We start from the raw sequence: 14,144 nt of genomic DNA on the forward strand, positions 1-14,144 counted from the left end.
ATTTAGAAAAACTGTCACATGACAATAAACAAAAATGTATCAGTACTCGTAGTTGTAAGTACTCGGCAAGTACCAGTACTCATACTCGCAAAACTGGTATCTGTGCATCCCTTTATTTATATTTATAAAAACAAAATCGTACATTAAAACAGAGATGTACAAATCCCGGGAGCTCCGTGTGCTCCTTAAAAATGACAGCTGCCTCCTAATTTTTGAATTTTTCTCTAGTCTAGTCTTGGAGCTCAAAAGTATCGGTACTTGTACTCGTACTTGTACCCTGTACTGTACTTGGTATCTGTGCAACCCTAGTGTTGGGTATGGCCGACGGGTTCCATCTGAAAACTCTAGTCATGTGACCAACTGCTACTAACTGTACCATGACCTGAATAAATGAGATCCTTTAAAAACATGTTTCAAAATCTCTCAATTTGCCGTCCTAATATTCACGGAGCTAATATCTATTATAATGAAGGTAGAACAATCTAATAACTATTACTATTTAATCAGCATAAAAATAACAAAAATAAGTAATTTGTGTTCCCATGACAAGGACATGCTCATGGCTGGGATGATAATGAGGTGTATTTAATCCGTATAAACACACACCCCCCCTAGCCCCCCCGAAATCACCACGAGTATGACCGAGCTGAAGATACGAGAGTATTTGTTAAAGTTGGTAAATTGCTTGTAAGTTAAATGGCCGAAGTTACCGACATGTAGACAAGAAGAGAAGAGGGAATAATGAATAATAAGTAGAATAAAGAGGGTTTATTTTACAATGATGAGGAGGGGTAATGACAGTTCTGTCAGCTGAATCCCTTGTGACTGTCTTACGAATATAACAAACACAGTTATGACAACATTGAACTCACCTGATAAATATAAAGTGAACTCTGAGATTAGTTCAGCACATTGGAAAGTGGAAACCAAAGAAGTGACACCTGACCCATCGACGCTGCAAGATGGATTCTATACCAAAGAAGTTCTACAGGATTCATAGATTTGATTCTAGAAGTCACCTTGAATTGTACTTCTCTGACAAGGAGGACATGGTCTTTAAAGAAGATATTTTGAAATTCCCAATGATGAATCTTCACTATGTGTTCAGCAGAGGTATGTAGGAATCATTGCATTGATTAAATGAAATTCCTTTATGTAAAAACTTTAACAAAATCCCTCATAGTAGTGAAACCCCCCATACTGGTCTGCAAATCATTTATTTAGGCTTAAATTAGACATTTGTGTCTTACTACATGTATATAAAAGTATTGCATAACCTCTATTGAACGTCAGTTATGTAAAACATAACTGATTAAAATGTAGTTTCTATATCACTATGCATGATAAATATTAAAAACAATTTCTTAAAATACTTATTTTCATCTTTTTTTCATCCTTTGTTACATCTCAGTGCTGCTGATCTCCTTAAGAGTCTTCATAGGCACTTCCTGCCTACATACATTCCAGTGATGGCTGCATGGCATTTCTCAGGGAGGGTTTCCCGATGGTGACAATAGTGGGCCATGCCTGTGTAATGTGTGATGAGATGGTTTAGCTTGCATCTGAATTCCATGTGACAGGGTGACAACACATTAGAACAATTGGGATCTTGGTATGGAGGGTTTTACCCCTATAATAATAAATGCCTGAACAAGGACCTCCATGGCAGGATCACCAGAAATTATTTAATAGAAGCTGAAAATGGTAAAATATTGGAAGTGATTTGACATTAACATGTTAAAGATTTAATGAGATTTTAGTGATTGGGTTTACAGATCATTATTTTGCACACCTCGTATGTTCTGTAACGTACACAACACTTTATTTTATTACAGCTTTTATCAGTGGAAATCTTTTGATTGATCTCAGCTTGGGCTCCTTCATTCACCATCTATATTCAGCTGCCAACATCTTCAAAGATATTATTATTATGAAGTTCAGTGAAAAGTGTACTATGGAACTGCGCAGATGGCACGGCGATCGTACCGGAGCTTTTAGCTGGAATCACACAAAAACTGCTGTCGAACAATTGGAGGGAAAAAGGTGAAGTGTCCAATAATAATTGTTTGTGACAGTATCAGGTTATTGTTTTCATAAAACATCCACCAGCTGAAGAGTATACACAGCAGGGAATTCCTCTACCCCTCAGTGCCAGCTAGGGGCTGTAGTGCCGAGCCATTACTTAAGTTTTATCTGAAAAACTGTATAAATAATAGGCACCATATTGTTTGATACTATTGTAGCCAGGGACGTAACTAGAAATCAAAGGGCCCCATAGCAAAAAAATGTATATGGGCCCCCACCCTAAACAGGAAAAAAAATGCCATGGAAGAAAGAACACCCCATCCAGGGTACATACTGCCACCACTGAATCGGGGGATCACATTAAAAGCACCGTGGTGTGCTTTTTTCAGGCCACTGACTTAGAGCTGTAGAGGGACTATAGTTCCCAGCAATACATTATACAGCAATGCAGAAAGCCATCAGCTATAAAGGGCTACAAATCCCAGCAATACATTATACAACAATGCAGAACAGTATATGAATGTGCTACATACTTTGTGCTGCCACTCTGCTCCAGGGTGTTGGCCTGATGAGCCCCGCTACACACTGGACTCAGGGCTCTGCTAAACAATGGGCGCAGGACTCTGCAACGCAATAAACTCAGGGCTCTGCAATACAATAAACTCAGTGCTCTGCAATACAATAAACTCAGGGCTCTGCAATACAATAAACTCAGGGCTCTGCAATACAATAAACTCAGGGCTCTGCAATACAATAAACTCAGGGCTCTGCAATACAATAAACTCAGGGCTCTGCTACACAATGGACTCAGGGTTCTGCAACACAATGGACTCAGGGCTCTGCAACTCTAGGCTCTCCAATACAATAAACTCAGGGTTCTGCAACACAATGGACTCAGGGCTCTGTGACACAATCGCGCAATGGACTTGGCTTTGCTATGCACTGGACTTAGGGCTCAGCAATGCAGAAAGAGAGGGACATTCAGTGCGATTTAAAAAAACCTCTCATACTGGTTCCTCTTGCACCCCCCCATACTGGCTTTGAACAGGGAGGGGGAGAGAGCTAGAGACCCCCCACCTACCCCCATGGCCCCCCCACGCTATACCCTGCTACCTCTTCATACACTGCAGCAGCCTGCTTAGTTTGGGCACTAGTACGATGCCCCGTTTCTCGCAGATCCCGCACTGTACATGGTGGGGGGAATGGAGGAAACGCCACTGCAGCCGCCACATGCTTTAGTGCCCGAGTGCCTCCGTGCTGCCTGGGGAACGATACAGCTCCCCCGGCCCAGTCCACCCCTGAAAAGACCCCTTCATTCCTGGTCCTGACCGGGCCCCCCCTGTACCTGGGGCCTCATAGCAGTCGTGTGGGTCTTCACCACTGATTGTAGCGCCCCACTGACCCCTAAGGGCATGTGGTGAACCCCAGAGGCAGAGAGGGCTGACACTTCACTCTTATGGATAAATCCTTAGCCGGATTGTGGGATGCGAGCAGTAAATTGGGAGCGAGTCACTTTAAGGACTTTTTGAATGCTTTATTGTAGAACAACCAAAACTGGGAGAGAGTATAGCGCTAAAGACATCCACTGACAAAAAAGACTCCAGACTCACCAATCCCTTCCAGCTTCCACAGTGCAGGGAGACTTTTGTTGAGCAGAGCATGACACTGTGCAGCAGAACCACAGCCGGATAGAGGACATTCCCTGGGAGAGAAACCAGACTTGTTCCTGATGTCCATGCTCCTTCCTGGCACCTCCAGCAGTCAAATGGCTCCTTTGGTTCTCCTTCACAGATAATTCCAGACGCCTCCTGGGTCCACATCTGGATTCCTGCAGGCTCAAGGCTGAGTCAGCTTTCCCAACCGGGTACCTCCTTCCCCCAGGCTATTCCTGGGGGGCAGACTGCCCTGAGCACGTGGTAATTCTTGAGTATTTTTGCACTTCTCCAGTATGCACCACTGGCCATGAAACTCCTGGTGATTGGCTGGTAAGGCATAGACACCCCCAGTGTGCTCCCATTGGCTGCTCCACTCTGCGGCAGCGTCACACCCCACTACAGGTAGGTGCAGACAATAGCAGAACACCTAGGAATGACCAAATTATATTGGACTACAAATCAGCCAGACTGATCACAGTTCACAAAATAGTGAAAGAAAAAAAAATAACAAGAAAGAAAAAAAATAATGTTAAAATACACACATATACCTCCCCCATCCCCCATACACACATATTACACCCACAGCAGTGTCCAATGCTGATTGCATGTCATCATGGTACATGTATTATATGGCGGTTTAATCCTCATAGAGGAATTCTAGGCCAGGAACTTCCACATCACTTTCTCTGTTATCATTTTTTTTTCAGTGACCAAACTCAGGACAAAGAACTGAACCTAAAAGCGTCCATCAAGCAGATTGTGACGTGTAACCTCGAAGAGGAGAATCTGACCCACCCGCTGGTGTTACCTCTTGCCGACTGCGTCATCAGTGAAGTGTTATTGGACGTCATCAGTAAAGATGAGGAGGATTACATGAGGAACCTGGAAAAAATCTCAAACCTGCTGAAAATCGGAGGTCACCTGATCCTGATTGGGGCAATAAATGCGACTTACATGACGGCCGCAGCGGATCGGTTCCATTGGTATAAATACGATGAGAGCTTTGTAAGATCCGCTCTCAGCAAGCTGGGCTTTGTCATCGATTACTGCGCCGTGCAGAGGAGACGGAATGTGAGCGATCTCATCGATTATTCTCATGTTATATTCATCGCAGCTCACAAGGAGAAGTAAATGGATCAGCCGGCAGCCTCCTCTTCATTTAGCTCCCCGCAAAAGTGAAATCAATTAGTCAGCTGATAATCCAATCCAGGACATACAATATCTCCCGTAGGCAGAGAGTCAGCTCAGTTGTATTATTCTGGGTTTTAAAGCTGAATTTCAGGCAAACAACTAAATGCACAGAGAAGATACACATATAACAGCTGTTTTGCATGCCAAAGGATTTGTATTTATGTCTATGCAGTCTTGACACGAACACAGCTCTGTCACACCGCACAGCCAAATCTGATAAGGCAAAGGACCATGTCCCTTCTCCTTTTGGCATCAGTTTGCAGTGACTTGGTAATTGATGGATCAGGATATCTCTACCATCAGTTTTGCGTAATCTTCCCTGAGGTGAGCATTTTGAAGTGCCTTCAAGGATCTTCCACCTCAGTCTTATGCTCTTTGTTCTTTAAGAGGTTTTTGAAATTTATAATCAAAGCCTGCTATGGCCAATAAATTATAATCTAGCGTGGTCTGGTTTTCTGGTCTGGTTGTATCAGAGGATACAACAGAGGTGTTGGGTATGGCCAGACGGGTTCCATCTGAAAATTCTAGTCATGTGACCAACTGCTACTAACTGCACCATGACCTGAATAAATGAGAACCTTTAAAAACATGTTTCAAAATCTCTCAATTTGCCTTCTTAACCTCTTGCCGTCCGCCCGTAGTAGAAAAACGGACGGACGGCACTACTGCATTGGCGGGTTGCCGTCGCCAGACAGCATTTTTTTCTGCTCGCGCGCGCCCCCTAGCGGGCACGCACGGGCAGAAAAGACCCGTCCAATGCGAACACCCGGTACCGGGTGTTTCACATATAGGCGATCAGCGGGTCCATAGTTTTTTTTTTTGTCCCCCCCCTGACCCCTCACCTTGAATCCCGGGAAATACTATTACAATGTATTCAGCATAAAAATAAGAAAAATAAGTCATTTGTGTTCCCATGACAAGCACATGTTCATGGCTGGGATGATAATGAGGTGTATTTAATCCGTATAAACACAACTCCCAGATATCACCGCGAGTATGACCCAACTGAAGATACGAGAGTCACTCTGCTGTTAAAGTTGGAAAATTGCTTGTAAGTTAAATGACCGAAGTTACCGACATGTAGACAAGAAGAGAAGAGGGAATAATGAATAATAAGTAGGATAAAGAGGGTTTATTTGACAATAATGAGGAGGTGTAATGACAGTTCTGTCAGCTGAATCCCCTCTGACTGTCTTATGAATATAACAAACAAGATTATGACAACATTGAACTCACCTGATAAATATAAAGTGAACTCTGAGATTAGTTCAGCACATTGGAAAGTGGAAACCAAAGAAGTGACACCTGACCCATCGACGCTGCAAGATGGATTCTATACCAAAGAAGTTCTACAGGATTCATAGATTTGATTCTAGAAGTCACCTTGAATTGTACTTCTCTGGCAAGGAGGACATGGTCTTTAAAGAAGATATTTTGAAATTTCCAATGATGAATCTTCACTATGTGTTCAGCAGAGGTATGTATGAATCATTGCATTGATGAAATGAAATTCCTTTATGTAAAAACTTTAACAAAACCCCTCATAGTAGTAGTGAAACCCCCCATACTGGTCTGCTAATCATTTATTTAGGCTTAAATGAGACATTTGTATCTTACTACATGTATATAAAAGTATTTCACCACTTGTATTGAACGTCAGTTATGTAAAACATAACTGATTAAAATGTAGTTTCTATATCACTATGCATGATAAATATTACATTTTTTTTCTTAAAATACTTATTTTCACCTTTTTGTCATCCTTTGTTACATTTTAGTGCTGCTGATCTCCTTAAGAGTCTTCATAGGCACTTCCTGTCCACATACACTCCAGTGCCCAGATAGCAAGAAATTGTGCTGCAAGTTTGAAAATGACTTGCTAAACTATTACAGACTTGCCAAGCTTCACAATTTTGTTGCACAATTACAGCAAGTCTGCATTGCAAGTCTCCAGACCAGCGAGCTTGCAGAGCTCTTGCTAAGACCTGCAGGACTCTTGCTGTAGACTTGCCAAGCAAATTTGCTACAAATTCAAAAAGTGTCAACCAGAACTTCTGCTGCAAGTGTTCTGCAAGTCTACAACTTGCCAGGAATGTGTGCAGCAAGTTAACAAAATTACAATTTAACCCCGCCACAAGTTTGTGGCAAGTTATCCTTGCTATCTGGGTGATGGCTGCATGGCATTTCCCAGGGAGGGTTTCCCGATGGTGACAATAGTGGGTAATGCCTGTGCAATGTGTGATGAGATGGTTTAGCCTCCATCTGAATTCCATGTGACAGGGTGACAACACATTAGAACAGCGGTGGCGAACCTATGGCACGCATGCCAGAGTGGGCACGTGGGGCCCCCTCTGCTGGCATGCGAGCCCAGGTCCACATTACCAAAGGGATGCAGTGATAGCGGACTATATTACCATTTTCGGCTGCCGCGGAGGAACACGGGGAGCTGCGGCAGCCGACAATTAAGTATTCAAAGCCTGTATTAATGAATAGAAAGCCTGCCGTGATTGACTCAGCGGAAGACGGAGGACACAGCGGGGATCGTGGACAAGGTAAGAGACTGTATTGCCGAGTGTGGCTCGGGGTTACTGCTTATGGTACTGAAAATTAACCCCGAGCCACACTCGGGAATACCGCCATGGATGTTAGTGGGTGCATTTAAACATTATTTTGGGCTATACTCGTCTTATATGACGAGTATAGCCCAAAACCTATATTTTTTACACAAAAAGTGGGGGGTCATCTTATACGGCGGCAAATACGGTAATAACTAATGGTAATTTCTGTCCCGGCTGCAGTATTAATCTACCCCAAGGATAATTTATTATTGCTGCGGGTAAGGGGGTGATTATTATTGCTGCATGGGGGTTTTTTTTTTAATTAACTCCTGCCTAAAAACAATTCTCCCCCAGGCAGCGATAATAATTGCCCCCCTTCCCCGCAGCAATAATAAATTATTATTGCTGCGGGGAAGACTAGGTTTCTAGTTACGCCTCTGCTGTGTAGTGCTGACTTTCATAATGATGTATTGCTGAGACTTGTAGTCCCGCATAGCTGGTGGTATTCTGCATTGCTGTATGATAATTATACAGCAATGTAGAATAGCCCCAAAGAGAGCCCATATAAACCACCTGAAAGCCCTTATAGACCACCCGAGAGCCACACTGCCCCCCTGAGAGCCCGCACAGCCCCCCAGAGAGCCCAAACAGACCACCTGAGAGCCCACCTGAAAACCCTTATAGCCCCTCAGAGAGCCACACAGCCCCCCAGAGAGCCCATACATACCACCAGAGGGACAACAGAGCCCAGCCAAAAGCCATAATAGACTGTCTGAGCTGCACAGCTCCCCTGAGTGCCTGCACAGACCACCAGAAACCCCACAGAGCCCACTTGAGAGCCGCTCAGCCCCCTGAGAGCCTGTACAGACAACCTCAGAACTGCAGAGCCCCCCTGAGAGTATTCAGGTCTAATTGAAGGGTTGGCACTTTGAGATACATAAGTTGGTTTAGTGATCCAGTTTGGGCACTCCGGCTCAAAAAGGTTCGCCATCACTGCATTAGAACAATTGGGATCTTGGTATGGAGGGTTTTACCCCTATAATAATAAATGCCTGAACAAGGACCTCCATGGCAGGATCACCAGAAATTATTTAATAGAAGCTGAAAATGGTAAAATATTGGAAGTGATTTGACATTAACATGTTAAAGATTTAATGAGATTTTAGTGATTGGGTTTACAGATCATTATTTTGCACACCTTGTATGTTCTGTGACGTACACAACACTTTATTTTATTACAGGTTTTATCCGTGGAAATCTTTTGATTGATCTCAGCTTGGGCTCCTTCATTCACCATCTATATTCAGCTGCCAACATCTTCAAAGATATTATTATTATGAAGTTCAGTGAAAAATGTAGCATGGAAGTGCGCAGATGGCTCGGTGATCGTACCGGTGCTTTTAGCTGGAATCACACAAAAACTTCTGTTGAAGAGTTGGAAGGAAAAAGGTGAAGTGTTCAATAATAATTGTTTGTGACAGTATCAAGTTTATTGTTTTCATAAAACATCCACCAGCTGAAGAGTATACAAAGCAGGAAATTCCTCTACCCCTCAGTGCCAGCTAGGGGCTGTAGTGCCGAGCCATTACTTAAGTTTTATCTGAAAAACTGTATAAATAATAGGCACCATATTGTTTGATACTATTGTAGCCAGCGACATAACTAGAAATCACAGGGCCCCACAGCAAAATGGGCCCCCACCGTAAACAGGAAAAAAATGCCATGGAAGAAAGAACACCCCATCCAGGGTACATACAGCCACTATTGAATCGGGGGATCACATTAAAAGCATAATGGTGTGCTTTTTTCAGTGTAATGTCATTTTAGGACAGTGGTGGAGCGCCAGGGCCCAGTCGCAGCTATGACCACTGTGACCCTGGTAGTTGGGCCACTGACTTAGAGCTGTAGAGGGAATACAGTTCCCAGCAATACATTATACAGCAATGCAGAAAGCCATCAGCTATAAAGGGCTACAAATCCCAGCAATACATTATACAGCAATGCAGAACAGTATATCAATTTGCTACATACTTTGTGCTGCCACTCTGCTCCAGGGTGTTGGCCTGATGAGCCCCACTACACACTGGACTCAGGGCTCTGCTAAACAATGGGCGCAGGACTCTGCAATGCAATAAACTTAGGGCTCTGCAATGCAATAAACTCAGGGCTCAGCTACACAATGGACTCAGGGCTCTCCAACACCATAAACTCAGGGTTCTGCAACACAATGGACTCAGGGCTCTGTGACACAATCGCACAATGGACTTGGCTTTGCTATGCCTTGGACTTAGGGCTCAGCAATGCAGAGAGAGAGGGACATTCAGTGCGATTAAAAAAAAAACCTCTCATACTGGTTCCTTGTGCACCCCCCATACTGGCTTTGAACAGGGAGGGGGAGAGAGCTAGAGACCCCCCACGCTATACCCTGCTACCTTTTCATACACCGCAGTAGTCTGTCCCGTCTGGGCCTAGTATGATGCCCCGTTTCTCGCAGATCCCGCACTGCCACTGCAGCCGCCACATGCTTTAGTGCCCGAGTGCCTCCGTGCTGCCTGGGGAACGATACAGCTCCCCCGGCCCAGTCCACCCCTGAAAAGACCCCTTCATTCCTGGTCCTGACCGGGCCCCCCCTGTACCTGGGGCCTCATAGCAGTCGTGTGGGTCTTCACCACTGATTGTAGCGCCCCACTGACCCCTAAGGGCATGTGGTGAACCCCAGAGGCAGAGAGGGCTGACACTTCACTCTTATGGATAAATCCTTAGCCGGATTGTGGGATGCGAGCAGTAAATTGGGAGCGAGTCACTTTAAGGACTTTTTGAATGCTTTATTGTAGAACAACCAAAACTGGGAGAGAGTATAGCGCTAAAGACATCCACTGACAAAAAAGACTCCAGACTCACCAATCCCTTCCAGCTTCCACAGTGCAGGGAGACTTTTGTTGAGCAGAGCATGACACTGTGCAGCAGAACCACAGCCGGATAGAGGACATTCCCTGGGAGAGAAACCAGACTTGTTCCTGATGTCCATGCTCCTTCCTGGCACCTCCAGCAGTCAAATGGCTCCTCTGGTTCTCCTTCACAGATAATTCCAGACGCCTCCTGGGTCCACATCTGGATTCCTGCAGGCTCAAGGCTGAGTCAGCTTTCCCAACCGGGTACCTCCTTCCCCCAGGCTATTCCTGGGGGGCAGACTGCCCTGAGCACGTGGTAATTCTTGAGTATTTTTGCACTTCTCCAGTATGCACCACTGGCCATGAAACTCCTGGTGATTGGCTGGTAAGGCATAGACACCCCCAGTGTGCTCCCATTGGCTGCTCCACTCTGCGGCAGCGTCACACCCCACTACAGGTAGGTGCAGACAATAGCAGAACACCTAGGAATGACCAAATTATATTGGACTACAAATCAGCCAGACTGATCACAGTTCATAAAATAGTGAAAGAAAAAAATAATAATAAGAAAGAATAAAAATAATGTTAAAATACACACATATACCTCCCCCGTCCCCCATACCCACAGCAGTGTCCAATGCTGATTGCATGTCATCAAGGTACATGTGTTACAGTATATGGCGGTTTCATCTTCATAGAGGAATTCTAGGCCATGAACTTTATCTTCCCTGTTATCATTTCTTTCATTTTTTTTCAGTGACCAAACTCAGGACAAAGAACTGAACCTAAAAGCGTCCATCAAGCACATTGTGACGTGTAACCTTGAAGAGGAGAATCTGACCCACCCGCTGGTGTTACCTCTTGCCGACTGCGTCATCAGTATGGGGTTATTGGACGTCGTCAGTAAAGATGAGGAGGATTACATGAGGAACCTGGAAAAAGCCTCAAACCTGCTGAAAATTGGAGGTCACCTGATCCTGATTGGGGCAATAAATGCGACTTACATGACAACCGGAGCGGATCGGTTCCATTTGTATAAATACGATGAGAGCTTTGTAAGATCCACTCTCAGCAAGCTGGGCTTTGTCATCGATTACTGCGCCGCGCAGAGGAGACGGAATGTGAGCGATCTCCTCGATTATTCTCATATTATATTCATCGCAGCTCACAAGGAGAAGTAAATAGATCCGCCGACAGTCCCCAACATCAGTAAATGTAGCTCCAGGCAAAAGTGAAATCAATTAGTCAGCTTATAATACCATCCAGAAAATACAATACCTCCCGTAGGCAGAGAGTCAGCTCAGTTGTATTATTCTGGGTTTTAACGCTGGACTCCAGGCAAACAACTAAATGCACAGAGAAGATACACATATAATAGTTATTTTGCATGCCAAAGGATTTGTATTTATGTCTATGCAGTCTTGACATGAACACAGCTCTGTCCCACAGGACAGCCCAATCTGATAAGGCAAAGGACCTGATCTTTCCCTACTGCAGTTTCACTCTCATTTACAGGTCTCCTTCCCACCCTCACCCTGTGACATCTGGGCTGTGCGAACTTTAATGTGGGCTGTGCGCAGTCTCAGGTGGCCTGGTGGGGTCTCAGGTGGGCTGTGCGAAGTTTTAGCTGGGCTGTGCGAAGTCTCAGGTGGCCTGGTGGGGTCTCTGGTGGGCTGTGCAAAGTTTTAGGTGGGCTGTGTGGTGTCTCAGGTAGGTTGTGTGGAGTCTCTGGTGGCCTGGTGGGGTCTCTGGTGGGTTGTGCGAAATTTTAGGTGGGCTGTGCGGAGTCTCGGTTGGGCTGTGCGGGGTTTCGGGTGGGCTGTGCGGGGTCTCGGATGGCTTGATGGGGTCTCAAGTTGTGCTTTGCGATTTCAAATCAGTTTAAACTTACCTGTGTCTTCCCCGTGCGCTCACGTTTGTAAATCCGAACCTGCACGGGCGGAGGGACAGATGAAAACAACAGGAAAGAAGAAGAAGATCGGATTAAGAGACATCATTTAAGGTAAGTGCTTTAATTAACATTGGGGCGAGGGAAACATTTTTTTTACTTTAATGTTACATTAAAGTGATATTAAAGGCAAACTCCCCCCCCCCAGAGTTGAGAATACCCGATCTGCATGTTTTGCTTGCTTAGACACTAGTGTTCCCAGAACATCAGCTTAATATCAGCTCGGGATGGTAGTCGGCGTCCTCTGTATGTATTTTCCATTTCACTTCTATGTCAATCCCAATAAAATGATTACAGAGTATAAATGTGTATCAAAGTGTCATCTGTCATTACATACAGTGTGATCCTTAGACATTGCCCTGGTCACATCTTGCAGTGCTGGGCATACAGTGATGACATTATTTGCTCAGGGAATTCATTTACATTGATCACCGTCCATGTCATACAATCATTGGAGTGATAATGAGGGCGCTCTCCTGGAGTCAGCGTTCTGCTACAAGAACTGACTGCAGAGACAAGAATACAAAATGGGGACAGGACAAGTTACTGAAGATACTGAGATCTTCATGATTATCACAGAGGCAGGAGGACACAGACAGCAATAAAACATTGTTAGACGTTCTAACTCCTCCCCCAGACTGCGTTCTTGTCTGTGCCCCGCCCATCACTTCCTGCCCTAATACGAAGGGCCCGCTATATCCCGAATAAAACACAAAGTTGTGGTTGGAGTTTGGCTTTAATGTTAAAAAGTAGAAAACTCAGAGCTTTTTTATTTTATTATTTTTGAGTAATAAGTATTTGATGTATTGGTGAGAATCAACATTTCTATAACACTGTAAACAAAAAAAAAAGCTTAAAGCTAAAATCTAGACAAATACAAATGACACAAATAACGCAGCTCCGTAATCAGTACATTATGAATTGTATTTTTCAAAAACAAGCAGCGTAAGTTTCTGGATGTGACCTGGTATCGGCCTCTTGCAGTCTCCTGTACAGCAGAGCCGGAGTGTGAGAGAAGGAAGCAGCAAAATAAGCCAATCAGTTTATGTGCTGACAAGAAGCAAGACAAAGAGATGAGCCCATCACTGTCCTGCTTCTGCTTTCACTGCCCAGTCACAGGCCGGGGGTGGATCAAGGATGACCCGGGCCAGAGGCAGTGGGTTGAATGATGCTGGAAATCAGACTTAGGACATCTAGTGGCAGAAAAAAGTACTGCATGGAAAGTCTCTGGCATGATGGTGACTATTGGAGCACAAGCTGGTTTTGGAATGCCATCCTTTACTGGGCTAATCTATTCATTTAATTATTTATGGCTGGAGTTTTATAATACATATAAATACATAAAGCTGTCTCCTGCCAGCATGCTGCAGAGAAGGTAGATGTTTGGGTTTTGCAACATGGTGAAGCCATAAAACATAATTCATAACACTATGGTGACGGCCCGGGATGAAGGGGGATTAAGAGTTACCGGTGAGGCTGTAATTGCTGAGCTATGTTCTTGGAACAAATTAAAAACTGAAGAGGCCACTTTGGGAAACGTCTTCAACTTTACAAAACAAGTCCAACTGAAATTAATCAGCCTGGAGAAGAAAGGTACGGGGCCTACAGGACTGGGTGGAAGAAGGACGAGGTCATAAATAGATGAAGTGGTTAATGAATGGTAATCAGAGGGCACTCACCTGATTGGTGTAGTTATAACTTGGCAGTGAGGGGCTCCGAGCATGGTCTGTATGGTGGGGTGTAGCAGCTTCCGTTCGAGCTTTGCAGACACTAGACCAACATCTTTGAAAGCATTCAATTTGATGGTAGTGAGAAATGGTCAGTGACCCCTGCTGGGTATGGCGTCCCTTCTTCAGTTCAGTCAGTTTGCAGTGAT

At 44.5% G+C, this 14,144-nt stretch overlaps 2 protein-coding genes across 2 annotated transcripts; both read left to right on the forward strand.

Annotated features, from left to right (window-relative positions):
• Nucleotides 1-962: 962 nt before the first annotated feature.
• LOC108802909 (nicotinamide N-methyltransferase-like) lies at nt 963-4,826 on the forward strand. Its single transcript, XM_018574754.1, has 3 exons — nt 963-1,113; nt 1,836-2,043; nt 4,388-4,826. Exons 1-3 carry the CDS (start codon nt 963-965, stop codon nt 4,809-4,811), a joined length of 783 nt encoding a protein of 260 aa, XP_018430256.1. The 3' UTR covers nt 4,812-4,826.
• A 1,371-nt stretch (nt 4,827-6,197) lies between these two features.
• On the forward strand, nt 6,198-11,565 carry LOC108802907 (nicotinamide N-methyltransferase-like). The gene is made up of 3 exons (XM_018574751.1): nt 6,198-6,348; nt 8,671-8,878; nt 11,078-11,565. Exons 1-3 carry the CDS (start codon nt 6,198-6,200, stop codon nt 11,499-11,501), a joined length of 783 nt encoding a protein of 260 aa, XP_018430253.1. The 3' UTR covers nt 11,502-11,565.
• The last annotated feature ends 2,579 nt before the right edge of the window (nt 11,566-14,144 follow it).

The sequence above is a fragment of the Nanorana parkeri genome, unplaced genomic scaffold (genome assembly GCF_000935625.1).
Source record: "Nanorana parkeri isolate BGI_ZX_2015 unplaced genomic scaffold, ASM93562v1 scaffold3208, whole genome shotgun sequence".
NCBI classification, from domain to species: domain Eukaryota; kingdom Metazoa; phylum Chordata; class Amphibia; order Anura; family Dicroglossidae; genus Nanorana; species Nanorana parkeri.

Excerpts from the sequence above, each read along its gene's own strand:
- LOC108802909 (XM_018574754.1), top strand. The coding sequence starts at position 963 with ATGGATTCTATACCAAAGAAGTTCTACAGGATTCATAGATTTGATTCT. Across the intron at positions 1,114-1,835 it reads TCACTATGTGTTCAGCAGAG|CTTTTATCAGTGGAAATCTT; the intron begins GTATGTAGGAAT and ends ATTTTATTACAG. Across the intron at positions 2,044-4,387 it reads GAACAATTGGAGGGAAAAAG|TGACCAAACTCAGGACAAAG; the intron begins GTGAAGTGTCCA and ends TTTTTTTTTCAG.
- LOC108802907 (XM_018574751.1), top strand. The coding sequence starts at position 6,198 with ATGGATTCTATACCAAAGAAGTTCTACAGGATTCATAGATTTGATTCT. Across the intron at positions 6,349-8,670 it reads TCACTATGTGTTCAGCAGAG|GTTTTATCCGTGGAAATCTT; the intron begins GTATGTATGAAT and ends ATTTTATTACAG. Across the intron at positions 8,879-11,077 it reads GAAGAGTTGGAAGGAAAAAG|TGACCAAACTCAGGACAAAG; the intron begins GTGAAGTGTTCA and ends ATTTTTTTTCAG.